At 38.3% G+C, this 21,323-nt stretch overlaps 1 protein-coding gene across 5 annotated transcripts in view; it reads left to right on the top strand.

Annotated features, from left to right (window-relative positions):
* DNAH8 (dynein axonemal heavy chain 8) overlaps window positions 1–21,323 on the top strand; it is a 140,803-nt gene that overhangs the window by 14,673 nt on the left and 104,807 nt on the right. For 4 of the 5 annotated variants that reach the window (XM_061470910.1, XM_061470913.1, XM_061470909.1 and 1 more), the window contains 11 exons: window positions 149–248; window positions 3,414–3,533; window positions 4,766–4,901; window positions 5,855–6,042; window positions 6,961–7,041; window positions 9,107–9,223; window positions 13,448–13,567; window positions 14,360–14,501; window positions 15,474–15,568; window positions 16,448–16,554; window positions 17,994–18,096. In XM_061470910.1, the coding sequence (XP_061326894.1) occupies window positions 149–248; window positions 3,414–3,533; window positions 4,766–4,901; window positions 5,855–6,042; window positions 6,961–7,041; window positions 9,107–9,223; window positions 13,448–13,567; window positions 14,360–14,501; window positions 15,474–15,568; window positions 16,448–16,554; window positions 17,994–18,096 (1,309 nt within the window). The remainder of the gene's footprint in view (window positions 1–148; window positions 249–3,413; window positions 3,534–4,765; window positions 4,902–5,854; window positions 6,043–6,960; window positions 7,042–9,106; window positions 9,224–13,447; window positions 13,568–14,359; window positions 14,502–15,473; window positions 15,569–16,447; window positions 16,555–17,993; window positions 18,097–21,323) is intronic. The other variant, XM_061470912.1, reaches the window with a different exon arrangement.

Raw genomic sequence — 21,323 nt, 5'->3', positions numbered from 1 at the left:
CAAAGCAAAAAAAACCCAGACATTCCCAGATCAGAAGCATTTCCTAAATTTATGTTTTGATTTTATGCAGTGTTCATGTACCCCAAAACAAAACAAATAAATTATTTGTTGTTTAGAAATATTATTTGGTTATTCATTTTTAATACAGGTTTCAAGAGCTGAAATTGACATGCCTTCAAGAAGAAACAGTACATACAGTTGGTTGTATTCTTCGACATTATATAGCAGAACTTGAATCTACTGAAAAGGTATTTAACTTCTTTGCAATAAATTTTAAATGTTATGCCTATTTCGCTAGCTGACTGTCAGTGCTCAATTTATCATAATGTTATTTTCCTGTTATAGAAAGCAGACATGAGTGTAGGCAAATACAAATACATGCATTTGCAGGCAAACGTGTCATCACAATTTCACTTCGAAACCCCAAATCCTTTCTGTTATTCCTCCATCAATTAAAGTGACAAAAGAGTGGTTATTATGTAATGCTGTGACAAAGTAGATAGAAAATGTAGATGAATTGCATATATGTTTATTATAAAGCAATTTTCCATGATTTATGCAGTGTACTGTGACTGTAGCATAAATGAGAATTAACTTTTGGTGACTGTTAATGTCACTTGACTTTAAACCTTTAAAAGGTAATTCTTCTACCCTGACTTTATGTCTGGAATAAACATCTGCATCAGAACTAGACATCCATACTCCCTTTCTACTCAAAAAAGAAACAAGTATTCTAGAGTCAAGTAATCTGATCTGTTTGACGTGTTAATCTGAAGGTTTAAATCCCTTGAAATGGCCAGTTTTCTTCAATAAGAATAAAGGGAATCTGGAAAACCAGACTGATGCAAATATTTATTTAGAGATGTTTACATTTTTCAGATGAATGGTGTTTACACAAAGAGCCAAACATCTGTAAACTCTGCACTTACTAAAAAGTGATTCTTCCAGTGATTTAAAACTATAGCCTAGTGTAACTACTCTGAACCAGTTTTTTCCCTATCTAGTGTATGTGACACTTCCTGAACCTCTACTTATTTGCTTAATTTGATGAATGTATTTCCAGCAGCACTGCCTGCTTAAGAAATTAGTAACCCCACTGCTGGCTGCTTTTTTCCAGCCAGGAAAATAGATACGTTTTCATCTAGGTCAGTTCTTCTCTTAAGTTCACCATGAAGCTACTTATATTTCTTCTGAGCAGAGACTGAAGGGGGATAAAGAGGACATGCTAGTAAGTGAAGAGTTGTGCCTGCTTAAGCAGTGCTGCTCGTTGTGTTATCACGGCATGAATTTGCATGCCTGAATTGGAGTGGACACAAATACTCCTTCTGTTGGAAGAATGTCACCAATATAATGGTTAGCTGTAACAATTTGTTAGATATTATTGGATTGCTTTTTATCTTTGCCAAGAAAGTTATTTCTTGTAAAAAGTTGCTCCTGATGCAATACTGGGTCTAAAGTGCTTGAATAATTTGTCAATGCAAATTTGGTATGTTATAATCTTAGGCCAAATTTTTCTTGACTATAATGCAGCCATTTGTCACCTTAAAAGGCAAGATAATTTGGCAGAAGATAAACCCCCTTGCATTCCAGCCAGTCCTCAGATGTTAGAGGGGGTGGGTGCAGCTAGGCTTAGATTCTGAGTGGTGCCCAATTTACCACTGTCAGTCTGGTCATGTTTGATATATTGAACAATCACGATTCTGGATGCACTAATAGTGCGCTGCACCTTCAGTCTAATCGTGCTCATGAGCTAACACAGCCACACTGAAGGATTTGGTCGCATTCAATGAGAAAGTGGTTATGATTAGCCACTTAAACAGTTTATTAAAGCAAAAGATACAGGTTCTTATGGATTGCTGGTGATAAATACACTATCTGCAAAAGCACGTGCAAATAATAAGTTATACAAACGCGCAATAAAGTTATGAATGACACAGCCCGGCTTTAAAATATAAAAGTGAAAAGTAACTCTGTATGGAGATTACTTATTTTCCCAGGGAAGCACTTAATACAGTTCAAGTCTTACCCAAAGGGGTCCCTACTGGGGAGGAAGAAAGGTCCAGCCCATCAACCAATCCCAGGAGTCAAGGGTAATCAATCTGCTGATGGAATTTTCCTGGACACGTCCATGATGATGTCTTCCCCCAGTAAATCCCCTTTGTTGGGCCATTTTATACTATTTTTCACCTTCCAGGTGGAGCTTGATTGACTCTAGTTATACATACCTTTGTTATTATTGGTGTCAAATTCTCTATTCTCTTGCTTCTCTTTTAAAAGAATATACCACATAGAATTCAAAGAGCATGCTCTAAGAGGGGTGATCTCACTCTGGAGGCAGGTAGCATTAGAGATAAAGGTGTGTTTTTGTATTAAAATGTATTAAAATTCATTATAATGAAGCAAAGGTTGCGCAAAGGACAGCACTTTGTCAAAAGATGACAGACTGTTGGCTCAGTGTAGCAGTTATGCAGCTTATCAGTTTCTAGTACCACCAAGTTCCCCTCTCTGCTGATGTTAGGACAGAGCATGGCCGCAGAATCTCCACTCTGCTCCATCCTCCATCAGTGTTGCCATGGGAACCACTGTGGAGTGCAGGCACATGGGGTGTAGGTGCATCTTCCCCTGAAAGTCCATTTTTCCTTTATGTGTGAACAATGCCACATTTTTACTATATGTTTAATTTCTAATTGTTCCACACCATTTAGTGAGTAGGGCCTCTTTTTTTCCCTCAGCGTGGGCACAGATAAAAGCATGGGATGTGTACCCAGGAGTCTCTATGTGTATGTTGATGAGAAGTTAGTAAAAAAGAGCATATCATAGAATAGTAGAAAATCCTGAGTTGGAAGGAACCCACAAGAATCATCAAGTCCATCTCCTGAAATGTTAGCTTGTAGTCAAATGTATGTGTTTGAAGAACAATGTTGACATTTCTATTCAGGTAAAACTTCTCAGTTAACAGTATAGCTTAGGACATTCCTGAGGGCAGTTGCCAAGGAAAGGAGGAAAAGCCACAACACTTCCTTAAACAGCCTGATTTCACAGCCCATGGCTCCAAAGCTACACAGGTGCACCTGTATGGCTTGGCCTTGAATACTGGCTGCTCAGCTTCTAGGCTTGCAGTGGCTTTTGGTGTACTCAGGGCTCTGTTGTAAGCCCATCTAAGAAACGGTATAAGATAATGAAGACAGGAGACATACCAACAGCGGTATCAATGTGTTTATCTCAGAAGCTTAGCAAAAGGGGGAAACAATACATTTTTCTCACAATGATCTGTTGTGTGACTCTACACAGATTTGATCTGTTTGAGAAGAGGAAGAAACTCTGGTATCAGAGGAAAAAAAGTTTAACATTTCAACAGTTTTATTTATTTACTTTTTTACTCCATATGTTTAATGACGATGTTCTTATCGTAGCATTACCAAATTCAGGAAAATGACCCTCCTCTTGGTCGAAACATGCCACCTGTTGCAGGAAGGATACTGTGGGTGAGACAGCTTTTCAGAAGGATAAACGAACCAATCAATTATTTCCATGTAAGTAGATGTTAGGAAAAATTAGGTGTTTTGTGTAACAGTGAACCGTCTTACTTCGGCAGAGTGACCATGATGTTTGTGGCTATGGTGACAGTTCTCATATGCTAGTCACCTGTTTATTTGTATGTGAATATCTAGTTAAAAGAACATGCTCTGCAGAAACAGCTGTTGTAGATCCAGGATGTAGTGTTAGAATACAATAAATTATTTCAGTTGGAAGGGACATACAATGACCACCTAGTCCAACTGCTTGAGCAGTTCTGGGCTGATCAAAAGTTAAAGCATGTTGCTAAGGGCATTGTCCAAATGCCTCTTAAACACTGACAAGCTTGGGGCATTGACCACCTCTTGAGGAAGCCTGTTCCCGTGTTTGATCATCATCTTAGTAATGTTAGGCTTCCTAATGTCAAACACTTTGCATAACTCCAGGTAGATGATGTCAGCTGCTTTGCCCCTGTCCATCAGTTCTGTCGCCCTATCATAGAAGGCCACCAAATTGGTCAGGCAGGATTTCCCCTTAGTGAAGCCATGCTGGCTGTTACCAACCACCTTGTTGTTTTTCATGTGCCTTAAAATATCTTCCAGGAGAATCTGCTCCAAGATTTTGCCAGGCACAGAGGTGAGACTGACTGGTCTGTAGTTCCCTGGATCATCCATTTTCCCCTTCTTGAAAAAAGGGGTTATATTTCCCTTTTTCCAGTGGTCCAGAACTTCACCTGACTGCCATGATTTTTCAACTATGATGGACAGTGGCTTAGCAACTTCATTTGCCAGCTCCTTCAGGATGTGTAGATGGATTTCATCAGGTCCCATGGACTTGTGCACATTCTGGTTCTTAAGATGGTCTCGAGCCTGATCCTCTCCTACAGTGGGCCCAAGGTCTTCATTCTCCCAGTCCCTGCATCTGCCTTCCAAGACTTGGGTGGTGTGGTCAGAGCATTTGCCAGTGAAGACTGAGGCAAAGAAGTCATTAAGAACCTCAGCCTTCTCCAAATCCAGGGTAGCCAGTTCTCCTGTTAGGTTCCAGAGAGAGCCCACATTAACCTTTGTCTGTCTTCTGTTTGCAACATGCCTATAGAAGCCCTTCCTATTATCTTTTGCATCCCTTGTCAGACTCAATTCTAACTGAGCCTTAGCTTTCCTGACTAAGTACAGTCAATAGCTAAATTGAGAAAGCCCCAAATAATTTTCTTCTGACATGATTTTAATTTGAATATACTGTATTTTCATAGAAAAATTCAAATATCTTGGCAAGTCCAGAAGGTAAAGCAGTTGTTCAGTTATACAACAAAATTGCCTATCTGTTGGTGGAATTCGAGGTAGTCTATCATGATGCATGGAAGAAGGAAATATCACAATTACAGTATCGTAAGTGATTAAATTTATACTAGGCCTTTTTTTTTCACTGTTATTAAATGCTACCTTTACACAAATCAGATAATTTTTTAAGCCTCATTTACCCTTAAAATGTGCAAATTAATCATGATCCAATAAGCAGACCTAATGATACAAATTTCTGTCCCTTCCTGACCTTGAACATTTGGTTTGATACAGAGGATTGCAGACGTGGTACACTGACAGATGTCTAGAAACAGTCGTGAAATAAATTTAAGGCGCACAGTTGTTCTTTTTGTTGCTGTTGTTGTTCTTTTTTTTTTCTTTTTTTTTCATATTGTTTCTGTATAGAATTTAATAATTTTCCTGTTTTCTTTCCACTATAATTTATACAGCTAAATTATCCCAATGCCTACAAAAAATGTTTGATAAACAAACTTTAACACCTTAAGAGTAAACAAGGGCAGAAGTTTAAGAAAAACCCATGTAGACTGTAGACACTCTGTAGGCTTCAAAACTAGGAGTAGATCTCTTAAGAATAGGGTTTTATCATACAGTCAACACAAATTTTTGTGTTGTTGCTTGTGTGTTTATTTTGAATTTTTGCAATATCCCTATTTAAGCATTCATTCTCTGGGTTAACCAATTCCTGTAAGATACTGAGTATCTCATGGAAGTGTTGGGCTCCCAGATCCTTAGAAAGCGAATTAGAAAATTTTGAAATTCAAGCTAAGAAAAAATATGCCACAAATAAGACCGGATATGATGCTTGTTTAGCTTATTAAGAGAAACGTTATATGAAAGTAATGCTAAAGTGATATGGTGGAAGTTAGCTATATATTTTCTTTAACTGAAAACAATGTGAAGCTATTTCACAAGTAACCATACATATTTAATCACTATATAGTAATATGAGAAATTTGTGCTCCTTTATATAACAGAAACAATTGTTTGTCTTAAAAGCTGATATAAAAATGTCTTTACAGCCTTACAAGCCACAATATTTCTGCATCATCCTAGAACAGGGAAGTTCCTGGTTAATTTTGATCCCAAAATTCCAGAGATTATCCGAGAGACCAAATGTATGATGAAGTTGGGTCTTCAAGTACCAGAGCAAGCAATAAAGATAGTAAAAATAGAAAATAAACTGATGTCAAACAAGTTGCGTTTAGAGGTAAATTGAAAAATTATGACTGCTGTTTAAAAAAAATCTTATTAACCTTAGAAATTTTTCTATGGTTAAATAAAGATTAAAGCTGGGTAAGAGGTAGTTTAAGCTGTATTTGTGGAATCCACAAGGTGAAAATAGAGGCTCTCATTTGAAGAACCTCTGCTAATTGCTGTGTGGGCTAGTGTATACTTCAATATAACCTTATATATTTCTTATACCACATGGTATGTTAAATATATTTTGGTGATGAAATAATTAAAGCTATCCAAAAAGTGTTCAGTCTCTGCAAATCAGTAAAACACATTTTTAGAGAATTTTTAAGAAGCAAAGATTGGAATCTTTCTGGATTGGAAGATATGGTGAGCCACAAAAACATCAAGAATTTTGCAGGTTACCTGCCAGAGAAGTCAGATTTCTGATTATCGTTGTAGTATTTGCTATTGTTGTAGTATTTTGAAAATCTTATATTTTGGGGGTGAGATGTACCAGACAAGATTTTGTGTGTGTGTCTGTGTGCAAAGCATATGACTAGGAGATATTTTAAAACGGAGTCTATATGTGATTTTAATTATCTAAGGCATATGATAATCAGCTTCAAGAGAGTATTGCAAGTTATGGTCACTAAAGCTCAAGCCGTTTTTAGCTCTCAAGGAGGTTCATGCTTCATTTAGCTTTGTGTATAAGTCATGTGATGTGCAAAGGCTGCTTTCATTCTTCCGTGTGTAGCATCATACAGATCTATCACATTCCAGAAATGTACGTAGGTATGTAATGTCTATGTAAAATTCTACGTTTGTTTTCAAATGTAGTCTTGTACTTTCTGTTTTTTTTTGTGACGATTTAATTGTGTAAGAGGTATTTTGTTTCAATAAAGAAAACACTTAAAATATTCTTGATACTTTCCTTTCAAATAATTAACAGGGTCTTCTCCGATGTTATGAAGATTTGTGTCAAAAAACACCAATGAGTTTTGTAAATCTAATGGCCCCAAAAATGAATAAGGTTGGTATTGCTAAATGCACTTCAGTATACTTCAGAAGTTAGAATAATTTACCAATAGTTTAAAAATATTTAGATGGGTCTTCAAATTGGGAACTTAACGAATTTTACTAAAACCTTTAAAACCAAAAATCTGCTCTTTGCATCTCTCATACAGTGCTCAAATGATGTGTGCTACAGTAGAATAATCTTAGTGCTTATGAGATGTAAACCCAGTAGAATATAGAAAATTATTTTGTGCGTCTATTTATCTATGCAATTCTCTGGCTTTGACATGGAAGTAAATTCTCACTTATTTCAGTTTTAGAGGTTTTCATGGCAAGTTGTATTTTTCATTTAGCTGAAATGCTGAATGTCATGATCCTTGTCTTTGCTCGGAGAGAATTACTAGCCTTGTGAATTAAGTCAGTCTTTTCAGTGATGTAGAAAGGCTATATACTACACTAAAGGTACAGTTTTATCGGAGATGCAGATTGTTTATCCTACAGGCCATTTTGTTTTGCCAGACACTTGCAGGTGTATAAATGTGATTGTTCTACATAATACTTCCCCTTTTGGTTGTAAGTGATAATTTTAAAAGGTTGCAGAATTTGTAGAACTACGTAGTTGGCATATGCTGAAGTGTGAGAAACAAAAAACTTGTCCTGATTGTCTTAAGAATTTAATAAAAGAAAAGGTGATGGTAGTCTTCACTTTAGTGATACTACTATAAATACGATTATATTATATAGGGAATAGTGCACTTCTGTATTTTAGAGGAAACAACTGGCAAAAGAGAAGGATGAGTATTGTACAAACAACAGAAGATGAAAATGTTTTTTGAAGAAGGGAGAGAAGTCTTTGATGTATAGGAGGAAAAGAGGAAAGCAGAAATCCAAACATGGAATGAGCAAATCTTATCTATGGCTACATTGGTGCCAGAATTTGACAGAAACTCATGTAGAGTCTTAAACTGCTTCTAAATTAGCTGATTTGGTTATCAGTAACAGAAGCATCCCAGCATTGTGAGGTTAAATATATTCCCTGAAAACATATACATCAAGGTGATAGTAATGGCTGTAGTTGCAAATAGCTGTGTATCTGTCTAAACTGAGTTCATTGTTTTAGTTATGATATAGACATAGCAAATGAAGGATTAGGATGAAGAGAATACATGAGGTCCAGGCAGTGACTTGGTAAATGTTAGATGAAAGAACTGATATGATAGGTGGCTATTAAAAATTGGATATGAGAGGGATCAGTTCAGAGTTTCTCAGCAATTAAGCAAAATTTAAGTTCTGTCACTTCAAGGATGATGGGGATGACAAAATTAAAAATTATGGTGACTGTATATTGGAAATCAGTGAGATTAGGCAAAAAGATCATGTGAGCTCTGTGAGAGAGTCTGGAAAGGCCCTAGTATAAGACTTCCTTTTCCTCAGTTCCATTTCCTTTGAACATGCAGGATCTGCAGTGAAGGAAGGTCTTTGGTGTAAATCATACAGTGACAGGGAAATGATTTCAGCTACGTGCTGAAAATCCTCAAATCCAGAAGAAAGACCATGGAGAACCAGAGTTCAATAAAGGAAACAGTAAGGAAGAGAGTATTTTTAAAAATAGCATAGAGGTTAACAAAAATTACAGAGGATAGGTGTGATTCAAAAAGGGATGAATGAAAAATGTCATTAGCTAGGTACATGAGGTTGAAAAACAAGTAATGATGCTGTTGAGAGTGACTGAGGTATATGTTAAAAGAGAAATTGTAAGATCAGTAGTGGACTTGATTTAGATTTTGGGAAGCAGTGGAAACCACTAAAAGACACTATCCAGCGGAAAAGGAAGGGGAAGATCTTTGCAGCATATGTGCACTTGACAATTGTAGACAGAGGCTGTAGTATGCACTACCTCCCTTTTATTGCATAAATTTCTTTGATGTTTCCCTTGAAAACTTGTGACCTTCCTTGCAAAACTTAAACGCAGCTCTTCCTTTCATCAATGATGTTAATGATTACAATAATTACTGAATTTGCTTTAAATTGTCTATTTATTAATTTTTTTTAATTCTATAAAATTATATTTTTATGTTTAGATGGAAACTGTATTGAGGCAAGGACTTACCATGTTGACTTGGTCATCTGTGACACTGGAACGTTTCTTTCAAGAAGCTGATCAGGTTTTGTGTATGTTTGAAGAGTTTTTGAAAAAGGTATACACTTAATCACTGTATAAATGAAATTAGAGTTTAGAGAAATTATTTCCACTATGTTGCTCTTCATATTGGAAATAAATCTGTACTTATTTTTATATCAATTGAAATACATAGAAATTTTGTTTGCTTTTTAAAGTATGCTCTTATTTTGAAGAATGGTGTACTCAATGATTGTCCCATTATTATCCTTAAATGTTTTACCTTTGCTTCTGTTCTTGCAGCAGAATGTATTTCCATTTGTCCTCAGATTCTGTCACTGCCACTCTGATTTTCAGTTGATCTCTGCTTCTCTTTGAGTGCTTGTTCATTAGCACAATTTCACACAAGATGCCTCCATGTAAACACTGTCCAGTGGAGAACTTTTTAGCATTAACTGTATTCATAGCCAGCATACTGTGAAACTGTTTCCTCTTCATGCAGCTGATAAAATAATCAATGGGAGTATGCTTTTCCCTCTGCACGTTCACTGGGTCTGTACTTTTTTACTGTCTTAGCGTTTGCCACATAGTTTCTGAATTCTTTTCATGTCATTAACATGATTAAGGACCTGTATTAGTTCTTTTTCTTTTGAAGGCTGTACCTTGATAGTACATTCTTAAAGCTTGACAGTTGAACTGTATGGCTATGATCTCTCCAATGACTATTTTAAGTCGTGACTCCTGTTCTAGGAGATTTTTAGCCACTGGTGGATATATCCACTTATTTTTCTGTATGTCACATAATTGTAATTATGATCAAGTGCTCTGTTTACCCCAAAAAAAACAGATTGGCTATGGAAGAAATTAGCAGTTCTCTGAGCCTAAGTTAGCTGAAATAACGATGTCTTTTGTAGGTAAACTTAATTTTCCTTAAATATGTAGGTTGTATACATTTCTGACTTTCTTACCCCTCCAATATCAATGCAAAAAAGATGTAAATTTAGAATCATAGAATCATAGAATAGAATAGTTAGGGTTGGAAAGGACCTTAAGATCATCTAGTTCCAACCCTGCTGCCATGGGCAGGGACACCTCACACTAAACCACGTCACCCAAAGCTCTGTCCAACCTGACCTTGAACACCGCCAGGGATGGAGCATTCACAGCTTCCCTGGGCAGCCCGTTCCAGTACCTCACGACCCTTGCAATAAGGGGCTTCCTCCTTATATCCAATCTAAACTTTCTCTATTTAAGTTTGAACCTGTTACCCCTTGTCCTGTCACTACAGTCTCTAATGAAGAGTCCCTCCCCAGTATCCTTATAGGCCTCCTTCAGATACTGGAAGGCTCCTATGAGGTCTTCACACAGCCTTCTCTTCTTCAGGCTGAACAGCCCCAACTTTCTCAGCCTATCTTCATACGGGAGGTGCTCCAGTCCCCTGATCATCCTTGTGGCCCTTCTCTGGACTTACTCCAACAGTTCCAAGTCCTTTCTGTGTTGAGGACACCAGAACTGTGTACACAATACTCCAGGTGAGGTCTCACAAGAGCACAGTAGAGGGGCAGGATCACCTCCTTCGACCTGCTGGTCATGCTCCTTTTGATGCAGCCCAAGAATATGGTTGCAAGCAGACACTGCTGGCTCATGTTCATTTTCTCATCGACCAGCACCCCAGAGTCCTTCTGCACAGGGCTGCCCTGAATCTCTTCCCCGCCCAACCTGCAGGAGTGCCCAGAATTGCCCCGACCCAGGTGTAGGACCTTGCATTTGGCATGGTTGAACTTCACAAGGCTGGCATCAGCCCACCTCACAAGCGTGTCGAGGTCCCTCTGGATGGCATTCCTTCCCTCCAGGTTATCAACTGAACCACACAGCTTGGTGTCATTGGCAAACTTGCTGAGGGTGCACTCAATCCCACTGTCCATGTCAGCGACAAAGATGTTGAAAAAAACCGGTCCCAACACCGATCCCTGAGGGACACCACTCGTTACTGGTCTCCAGCTGGACATTGAGCCATTGACCACAACTCTTTGTGTGCGGCCATCCAGCCAGTTCTTTATCCACCGAGTGGTCCATCCATCAAATTGATGTCTCTCCAATTTAGAGACAAGGATGCTGTGTGAGACAGTGTCTTAGTAATGTTAGGCTTCCTAATGTCAAACACTTTGCATAACTCCAGGTAGATGATGTCAGCTGCTTTGCCCCTGTCCATCAGTTCTGTCGCCCTATCATAGAAGGCCACCAAATTGGTCAGGCAGGATTTCCCCTTAGTGAAGCCATGCTGGCTGTTACCAACCACCTTGTTGTTTTTCATGTGCCTTAAAATATCTTCCAGGAGAATCTGCTCCAAGATTTTGCCAGGCACAGAGGTGAGACTGACTGGTCTGTAGTTCCCTGGATCATCCATTTTCCCCTTCTTGAAAAAAGGGGTTATATTTCCCTTTTTCCAGTGGTCCAGAACTTCACCTGACTGCCATGATTTTTCAACTATGATGGACAGTGGCTTAGCAACTTCATTTGCCAGCTCCTTCAGGATGTGTAGATGGATTTCATCAGGTCCCATGGACTTGTGCACATTCTGGTTCTTAAGATGGTCTCGAGCCTGATCCTCTCCTACAGTGGGCCCAAGGTCTTCATTCTCCCAGTCCCTGCATCTGCCTTCCAAGACTTGGGTGGTGTGGTCAGAGCATTTGCCAGTGAAGACTGAGGCAAAGAAGTCATTAAGAACCTTAGCCTTCTCCAAATCCAGGGTAGCCAGTTCTCCCTGATTAGACCTTCAATTACTGTGAGTGGGATTTTGTAAATAACTACTGAAAAGGTGATGTAAACCAGAAACATGAGTGATATTGTAAGAAACAAGATGGGTTATCTCAGATGCAGAATATTTCAGGTAAAAAATTAAAAATTGTACAGAAGTCTGTTTTGTTTGGATTTTGCTATGATAAAGCCACTTCTCTGTATTTGACTGAATACTAATAACGCTGTAACTTAGAATTTAAACCAGTGAAAAGCTATGTTGACTAAAAGAAGGACTGAAGACTAACCTATCAAGCGAGTTACAGCAGACTTCCCCTTGCCTTGCAGCTCATGGCCAGTAAGACCATGAACAAGAATCTTAACATATTAACTTGTTTTGTTACTCTTTTATTTAATCTAGCAGCAGTGTATTGTGCATAATTGGATTGATTGGGGGTCTGACTTACTGACTGTCTTCCTAAAACTGCTGTTAAAACAAGGATACTTCAGGAGCCTAGTATCATGGATAGTATCATGGAGCAAGAGATCCTTTCTGTTCCATCAATTCCTAAACTTGCAGGAAAGAAGAAAAATAAGTTTAAAGAAGCTGCTTCTAGTCTTGGGATCAGTTTCCAGTGGCATTCTTGGAAAAAGGAGATAATTCTTTCTATTACCACTCATTCAATCGCCAGGGCTCATCATCTCAAAAGCTATCAAGAAAAACTCATTCAAAAATTATTAGATCATTGCTGTTATGGTGCAGAAGTAGTCTTGGCTTACACTGTCTGTGAATTAATTTCATTTGTGCAGTGAATTTAAAAATGTGTTGATGATAACTAGAAATCTGTGAAGAAATAGGTGAAAACATGAAATTACTCTGAAGATTTCACTTTCTCAAGGATTCTAATGTCTTGGTTTGCCAACATGGAACCGGTGCAGACACTTAAGAGCTGCAAGATCTTTTTTTTTTTTTAAAGGACTGCCTGAAATGAAATTGGGCATACTACTAATCTTTTTAGATGTTGTTATACTATGCGAGATTTAAATACCTACACTCTCAGCAACTGAGTTCTTGTTTTCTGTGGCAATAGTAACTGAATGGTTTCCAGACTTACATCTGGTCTTTCATTGTTCATAGTCCGCAATGGAACATGTTAACAAAGACAAAATTTTTTGTAAGGTACTTGTATCCCTAAATTCCCTCTGTAGATAATAGAGAAAGAAATAATTCACAATAAAAACAGACTGAATTTAGCCTTTAAAATATTCACCAAGTTACCGTAACTTGTGAGGCATTGCTGTGCTTCTTTGTTTCTTTGCTTCTCTCATCTTGCAATTTTCTGTGTTGGTGCTTTTACTCCTGTTTTGTGTTTGGTTTTTTTTTAATGCTATGATTCACGTTCTTAGAGGAATTTCCACTATGTAATGTTCTTGTGTTTTCACTGGGTAGAGAGATACATTTTTTATTTTTCTGCGAAACATTGCATACCTGTTAGAACTATATAAAATATAATGCGTTATGCTTTAAAGATAAATGTACAGTATTAATATGATTTTCTCTTTTTAGGTTACTGATTTAAGTGAAGTGCAGATTTTTTCAATATTAAGAGAGATATCAAATACTCTTCTAATTGTATTACCAGTAGAGGATCCTATTAAAGTAGAGGATATGTTGACTTCCAATGAAGTATGTGCCACTTTACACCTTTGGATTTGAATTCTTGAGCATATTAGAAACAATGCCTTAGTAAGTTAATATAAAACTAGGAAAGAATTTTTCCAGCTGTGGAAATACATTTTTAATTTTTTTTATAGTTAAAATATTTTGGTTGCAATGTTTTGTTTGAAGATAGATTGGTTCTTGAGTATTTGAGGTACTTGGGGTGTAGTATTTCACACATAATTTTATGTATTTGACTGCTTCACATTTAGATGAGATGTGTTTTGTATGAAGATACTCAGACATATGCAGCCTTTTTTTCTTCTGTTTTTTTCCAAACTGTTTTTTTTAAAGGATAGGGCAAAAAAATACTTTCAAACAAGTATATTTGAGAATGTAAGGATTTTCTTGATTCCAAATGAGACTAAAATAAGTATTTAGTTAGCAAATTAGTGCAAGTAAATAAAATTGTTAAGGACAGTTGAAGGAGTATTTGGGTAAATTCAGATTCGGACTGTGACCTCCCTTCAATAATCAGGATTTTCTTCTGGCCCTTAAAATGCAGTTGCGTTTCAAAAATGAAAATTTGAAATTAAAAGTGTTAGAAGTGTAGTGATAACAGAAGATATTTATATTTTTGATTAAAGATTTTTGGTTTGGTTTCTCAGTTTTCTTTTTAAAATGTTGCTGTTTCACTGAAACAGTCTCATTCTGAAGAATGCAATGTTCAGGGAAGTGTTTTGTCTTTCCATGAAGAGAGAAACAGTAATAAGATAATCAGTGATGCCAAGATAATTCATTGATATTTTTCTTTAACAGGCTTATACTAAAGATTGTGCTGAGTTATTAAACCACAAAAGCATGCGCGTTGAAGATGCTGTCCAAGAACTAATATCTGTATTTAAACAGAATTATGAAATTGAATATCCTAAGAAAAACTCAGAAAGCCCCATTTTACCAGGTAGGTAATGTTGATTATTTAAATAAAAATCTGTTCCTCGTTGTGTGATTTAGCTAGTATGTATCAAAATTTAATTGTTTTAGCTTACCAAGGTATTTGCTTAGATTACCAAGGTATTTGCTCTAGAGAAGAACATTATGGTTCCATTTCTCTTAGTCACTCGTATGATACCGTACCTCTCCCCAGTGAATCCAGTGTTTCTCTTTTCTCAGCTCTATGGGGTATTTAATACTGTCTCTCTTTCTGTGACTTTTCTGTCACAGTAGAATTGTATCTCAAATACCAGTGCTTAACTAGCTGGTCAGTTTAAATTAATACAGTTATTTGACTGTCAACTGGTAGTGCATGAGGCTCACAGGTCATCAGTATGTCTGGTTCCCACTGCTCTGGGATGTGTTACAAAGATTTTAGGAGGTGCTATACCATTATAGGTAAAATAGGTTTTAGCTGAAGAAAATGTTTTTAAGAAAAATGCATTTTGAGGCTTATTCAGTAATGGAGCTCCTTTTCTTACACAGGATTTTTCCCTTCTGGGTTCAGTTTTCTCTAGATATAGGGGCATAATTAGGTTCAATGCTCCAGGTACTTCAATACCATGCAACCAGAAAAACCTGATGAAAATATACTTTTTTGTATTTTTTTAAAATGTTTATCTTGATATCACAAACACACTCCCTCCCCCCCCCCCATTTTGAGCTGATATATCCATGTCTGCCTAGCTATCTTTAATAGCATATCTGTAGTGCATGGTATCTCTTAGGCTGAGGCTTATAGGCTGGGGTGTTAATCAGATTCCTGGTGTAAAAAAAGAAGGTGTGAGATAAAACTAATTAGCTGATCCAGGTACTCCTAAAATAAAAATCAGTATTGTTTTGTTTGTAAAGAGAGGGAGCAGCATGGTTCAAAGCAGAACACTATGTTCAGTTAACAAGGTGTTTGTTTTTTTTTTCTGTTTCTTTTTTAAATGTACAGTAAAAAAAAAGCATATAATGTTTGGAGATAATGAAAATGAGAGCAAAAAGAGAACTTCTGCACCTTCTCATGGTAAAGAAGATGAGTTTAAAAAGGTAGTATGATCAGAAAGGATTTTTTTTCTGACCAGTCGTATTAGTAAATAGTATCTTGAGTTTTGGTAGATAAAAATCTGTTACAGAAAGACATCGCATAAAGAATATCAAATGTAATGTAAAAATGATGAAATAGTTTCCCTACAAAGTGAGTTTAAAATAGATTGTAGCTTTCAAAAGTATATTCCATGTTACTCCGGTTATCACCTTTACTGAACAAATTAGTGATATCTTAAGTGGTAAGTGTAAAAGTTTGGAGAGAATATTGTGCCTAAGCCATAACACAGGCTTTCCTTCTTGGGTGGATGGAAACATTCATCCTTTATGTCTTCTTCCAACTTCACCACCTTTGTACTTTTTCCTTAAAGTATACAATCTCTCCGTGTTCAGCAGAGAAGTGGAAGTAGAGAACAAACTCACAAACTTGCAAGCGCCAATGCAGTAATGTTACAAGATTTCATTCTGTTGTTTTGTGGTAGTGATTATTGCATGTTGCTGTATTTTTGTTCTTCTTCATCCAGTACAGTGAGATATACTATATTTGTCTCTTATTTGAAAAAAAGTACATATATAACAATATTTTTGCATAATTCATGGTGATTTTACAGAGAGCTTTTCTGAAGGAGTATGAAACTTCAGCCAAATCTCAGTATTCTGTCTCTGAATAAGGCAAATTGAGTTTCTTCAGATATTATCTTATTCATGCAGCTTTTATTTATTTACTTACATACAAGCTATTTTCCCCTTTTATTTTTCAGGTAGCTTGCAGTATAAATTCCTTCAGACAAAACTAATATGTTTGACTTAAAACCTTTTGAAATATTATTCAGGTTTCTGTCTGAATACAATATGGGATAATGTGCATTTTATTTATTACAGAAATCTAAAGAGTTGGTTACCTATTTCAGTTACCAGCTGCTAGACAGCCTCCAGAAAGCCACCCAACTGTCCTTGGATAGTCTTAAAAAAAGAATATTTGTTTCAAAGTAAGTTGCAAATTAAAGGTTCCTTCAATAGTATTACTAGAACAAAGTTATTTCTGTATTATTATAATAATTTAAATATACATTCTCACATGTAATAATAGATGCACATGTATTATTAGTCAGACGGTCCCAGACTCTTGGTCTTGGACTTTTTAGCTCAAGCAAAACATGGAGAGCATTCACTTTAGGTTGCAGTGATGCTTTGGGCAGCACTTTTATGCTTCAGTTCTTTAGGTTGCTAATTATAGTCTATACACTTGGTTTTGTGCAGAAAATGAAGTTTATTTCTGGTATTGTTTCCCTTCTACCTGCACCCTTTTTTATTCCCATAAGTTTTTCCTTCGGATTGCTTTCAAAATTCTGTTAGTACAATTAGTCCAACACAAATGACTAGAGGTTAAATGGTCATTCTAGATAATATATTGTAGACTGCCTATATGTTCATCTCATTTCAGATTATTTCAGCAAGCATGGCTGTGCACTCAAAATTGTTTCCCATGGATTAAAGATCATCTATGCACTCTTTATCAATTCTATATGATAATGTCAAGATCCATACAATTTTATAATTATCCCATACCCAGTATAATTTTTATACATTCTTCCCTGCTCAAACAGGCATATACTTCAGAGGCAGAATTGCTTCAGTATAATATATTGTATATTGGAAAGTCCACTTAGAATTCTATTAAGAGAATTAATTTTAAGCAGGTGAACTTAATGGTGGCTTTTCATTAATGTATGTTGAAGACAGTTCTTTTTCTGACGACATCTTTCATAGAAAATATATTGAAATCCCAATCTTATTTAAGTCAACAGGAATTTATATAGGTGTGTCCTTTACATTTGTCTATGGTATCGTATTGTTGAATTCTCTCTTATTTGGTCACTGTGTCATGTCATGGCATTCAGAAATCATAATTTGCACTTTAGTTTCTAGTTTTGAGTGGGTTTAGGTCATGTGTTTATAATTTTTCACTAGCTTATCATGTATGAAAGTGGTTTTGTTTTTTTTTTCTGTTCTGTTGAACGTTTATCTCAAATGTAATGAAGCAACTTTTACTCTTGATAGGTTGTTACACGAAATGGTCAGTAAAACCTTCTTATGTCCTAATCAAAGCACTGGTAGAGTTCCATCATTAAGGCATTAAATTCTGTTAATTAAAGCATCAGAATCCAGAATCAGGAAATGTTCTGGTTAAAAAAAATCTGAAAGCAATGGCTGGATCCAAGGTAACCTCTGTCTGAATGACGGAGCTCTGGGTATTATCATTACCCTTTAAACAAGAAGCTTCTGTAAGTTTTGTCAAGTAGTTCATAACTTAGAATGAAAACTTTATGACGGTCTGCCCAGAAAAGGTAGCTCAAAATTGTATTTCCAAGATAATTTGAAGGGGTTTCTTGGTGAAGTATTTATGACGTTTCAAAATTATTTTCAGCAAAACTACATTTGGGAAACCAAAGCTTTCTGCCCATTCAAGTAAATCTCAAGAGGTGGCTTCTCTTCTAAAAGTGGAACTACACCTTGCTGTTCCCAATATGGTAAGTTATGTGTCATATAGGTAAGGTAAAATACACTGTCTTATAGTTATCTATGTATTTGCTTAAGATCAGGATGTGGGCACACATCTACTGAACTGGCATCCAATCCAACGTAGAACACTTGCTCAGGCCTTTGAGTGTGCTGAGAGCACTGATGAAATGTGCTCACAGTCCGCATGTTCCTGATTTCTGTCTTAGTGGTACTTGCAGAACCTGGCCTTTTATTCTTCTGTGTGTTTCAGCAGTTATATTGCAATCTGTCCATCAGTATTCTTTGCAGAATTATTGCAGTTCTCCTTCATATGTAGCATTTCTGAAATATATTTTTCATGTTTATTTTCATTTTAACTGTTTTGTTCGTTGCATGATTTAAATACTTAATTGAAATAAAAAAATTAACATTATCTTTGCTCAGGTTAGTTTTGGTCATCTCAATAGGAAGTAAGATCACAGTATCACAGTATGCTAGAAATTGGAAGGGACCTCGAAAGATCATCTAGTCCAATCCCCCTGCCGGAGCAGGAACACCTAGATAATGTTACACAGGAATGTGTCCAGGCAGGTTTTGAATGTCTCCAGGGAAGGAGACTCCACAACCTCCCTGGGCAGCCTGTTCCAGTGTTCCGTCACCCTCACTGAGAAGAAGTTTTTTCTCAAGTTTAAGTGGAACCTCTTGTGTTCCAGTTTGTACCCATTACCCCTTGTCCTATCATTGTTTGCCACTGAGTAGAGCCTGGCTCCATCCTCGTGACACTCCCCCTTTATATATTTATATACACTAATAAGGTCACCCCTCAGTCTCCTCTTCTCCAAACTATAGAGACCCAGCTCCCTCAGTCTTTCCTCATAAGGGAGATGCTTCACTCCCTTAATCATCTTTGTTGCCCTGCGCTGGACTCTCTCCAGCAGCTCCCTGTCCTTCTTGAACTGAGGGGCCCAGAACTGGACACAATATTCCAGATGGGGTCTCACCAGGGCAGAGTAGAGGGGAAGGAGGACCTCTCTCGACCTACTACCCACCCCCCTTCTAATACACCCCAGGATGCCATTGGCCTTCTTGGCCACAAGGGCACAGTGTTGGCTCATGGTCATCCTGTCGTCCCCTAGGACCCCCAGGTCCCTCTCCCCTACACTGATCTCTAACAGGTTGTTTCCCAACCTGTACTGGAACCTGGGGTTGTTCCTGCCCAGATGCAGGACTCTACACTTTCCCTTGTTATATTTCATCAAGTTATTCCCTGCCCAACTCTCCAGCCTGTCCAGGTCTCTCTGGATGGCAGCACAGCTTTCTGGCGTGTCAGCCACTCCTCCCAGCTTAGTGTCATCAGCAAACTTGCTGATAGTACACTCAATTCCCTCATCTAAATCATTGATGAATATATTAAATAATACTGGTCCCAGTACTGACCCTTGAGGCACTCCACTAGTTACAGGCCTCCAACTAGACTCAGCCCCATAGACTACAACTCTCTGGCTTCTCTCCTTCAGCCAGTTCGCAGTCCACCTCACTACCTGATCATCCAGTCCACACTTCTCAATTTAGCCGTGAGGATGCTGTGGGAGACTGTGTCAAATGCTTTGCTGAAGTCAAGGTAGACCACATCGACCGCTCTGCCATCATCCATCCACCGTGTTATTTCCTCATAAAAGGCTAAGAGATTGGTCAAACATGATTTCCCCCTGGTGAAGCCATGTTGACTGCCCCTCATAACCCTCTTATCCTTGATATGCCTTAAGATGGCACCAAGGATAAGGTGTTCCATCACTTTCCCAGGGATGGAGGTGAGGCTGACCGGTCTATAGTTACCCGGGTCCTCCTTCTCGCCCTTTTTGAAGACCGGAGTGACATTTGCTTTCCTCCAGTCCTCGGGCACCTCTCCCGTTTCCCAAGACTTGGTAAAGATGATGGAGAGTGGTCTAGCAATGACTTCCGCCAGTTCCCTCAGCACCTGCGGGTGCATCCCATCTGGACCCATGGATTTATGGATGTCCAGATTGCTCAACTGGTCTCTAACCCATTCCTCATCGACTAAGGCAAACCGCTCCGTCGACCTGACTTCATCTGAGGTCTCAGGGGTACAGGGCTCTTCAGGACTGCCCGCAGCAGAGTAGACAGAGACAAAGAAGGCATTCAGTAACTCTGCCATCTCTGTATCTTCTGTCACCAGGGCACCCATCCCGTTCATCAGTGAGCCTACATTGCCCCTGGTGTTAGTTTTATCTGCCATGTATTTGAAAAAGCTCTTTCTGCTGTCCTTGACCCTTCTCGCCAGGTTTAATTCTAAGGAGGCCTTAGTCATCCTAGCTGCCTTCCTACATCCTCTAGCAGCAGCCTTATATTCCTCCCAAGTGGCCAGCCCCTCCTTCCATGACCTGTAAACTCTCCTCTTCCACTTGAGCATACCCAGCAATTCCCTATTTAGCCACGCAGGTCTCCTGGCCCTCTTCCTTGACTTCCTACATGTCGGGATGCTCTGATCTTGAGCTTGGAAAAAGCAATCCTTGAATGCCAACCAACTATCTTGGGCCCCTTTACCTTCAAACAGCCTTGCCCATGGGATTTCCCCTAGCAATTGCTTGAAAAGGCCAAAGTTTGCCCTGCTAAAGTCCAGGGTTGCAATTCTACTTGCTATTCTACTAGTCCTACCACACAAGATCCTGAACTCCACCATCTCGTGGTCGCTGCAACCAAGGCAGCCCTCAACCCTTACTGCTTTGACCAGATCCTCCTTGTTAGTGAGGATGAGATCCAGCAGCGCTCCTCTCCTGGTTGGCTCATCCCCCATTTGCAGGAGGAAGTTATCATCCATACACTGGAGGAACCTCCTGGACTGCGGCTGTGTTGCCGAGTGGTCCTTCCAGCAAACATCAGGGAAGTTAAAATCCCCCACGACGACCATGGCCTGTGACTGTGAGGCCGCTCTCAGCTGCCTGTAGAAGGCCTCGTCAACTTCCTCACCCTGATCTGGTGGTCTGTAACAGACACCTACAACAGTATCGCCCCTGCCAGCCTGCCCCTTAATTCTCACCCACAGACTCTCAACTCGCTCGTCATGATGACCATAAGGAGAAAAACTGAACAAAAATGAGAGGATTCAAACCCAAAAAAGCTGTGGATTTCTGTGTGCAGAGGACAAAAAAACAACTTGACTGCAAAGAACTAATGCATGCATTTGTTTGTGTTTTGTAGAGTAAGATAACTCTGTGACAGTGATACGTGTGGTATT

Source organism: Pezoporus flaviventris, unplaced genomic scaffold (genome assembly GCF_033815535.1).
Source record: "Pezoporus flaviventris isolate CSIRO_AGI_PZ_B2104156 unplaced genomic scaffold, CSIRO_AGI_Pfla_v1 ptg000066l, whole genome shotgun sequence".
In the NCBI taxonomy this organism is placed as follows: domain Eukaryota; kingdom Metazoa; phylum Chordata; class Aves; order Psittaciformes; family Psittacidae; genus Pezoporus; species Pezoporus flaviventris.
The sequence above is the reverse complement of the archived record's forward strand: the minus strand, read 5'-3'. Positions and strand labels throughout refer to the sequence as shown.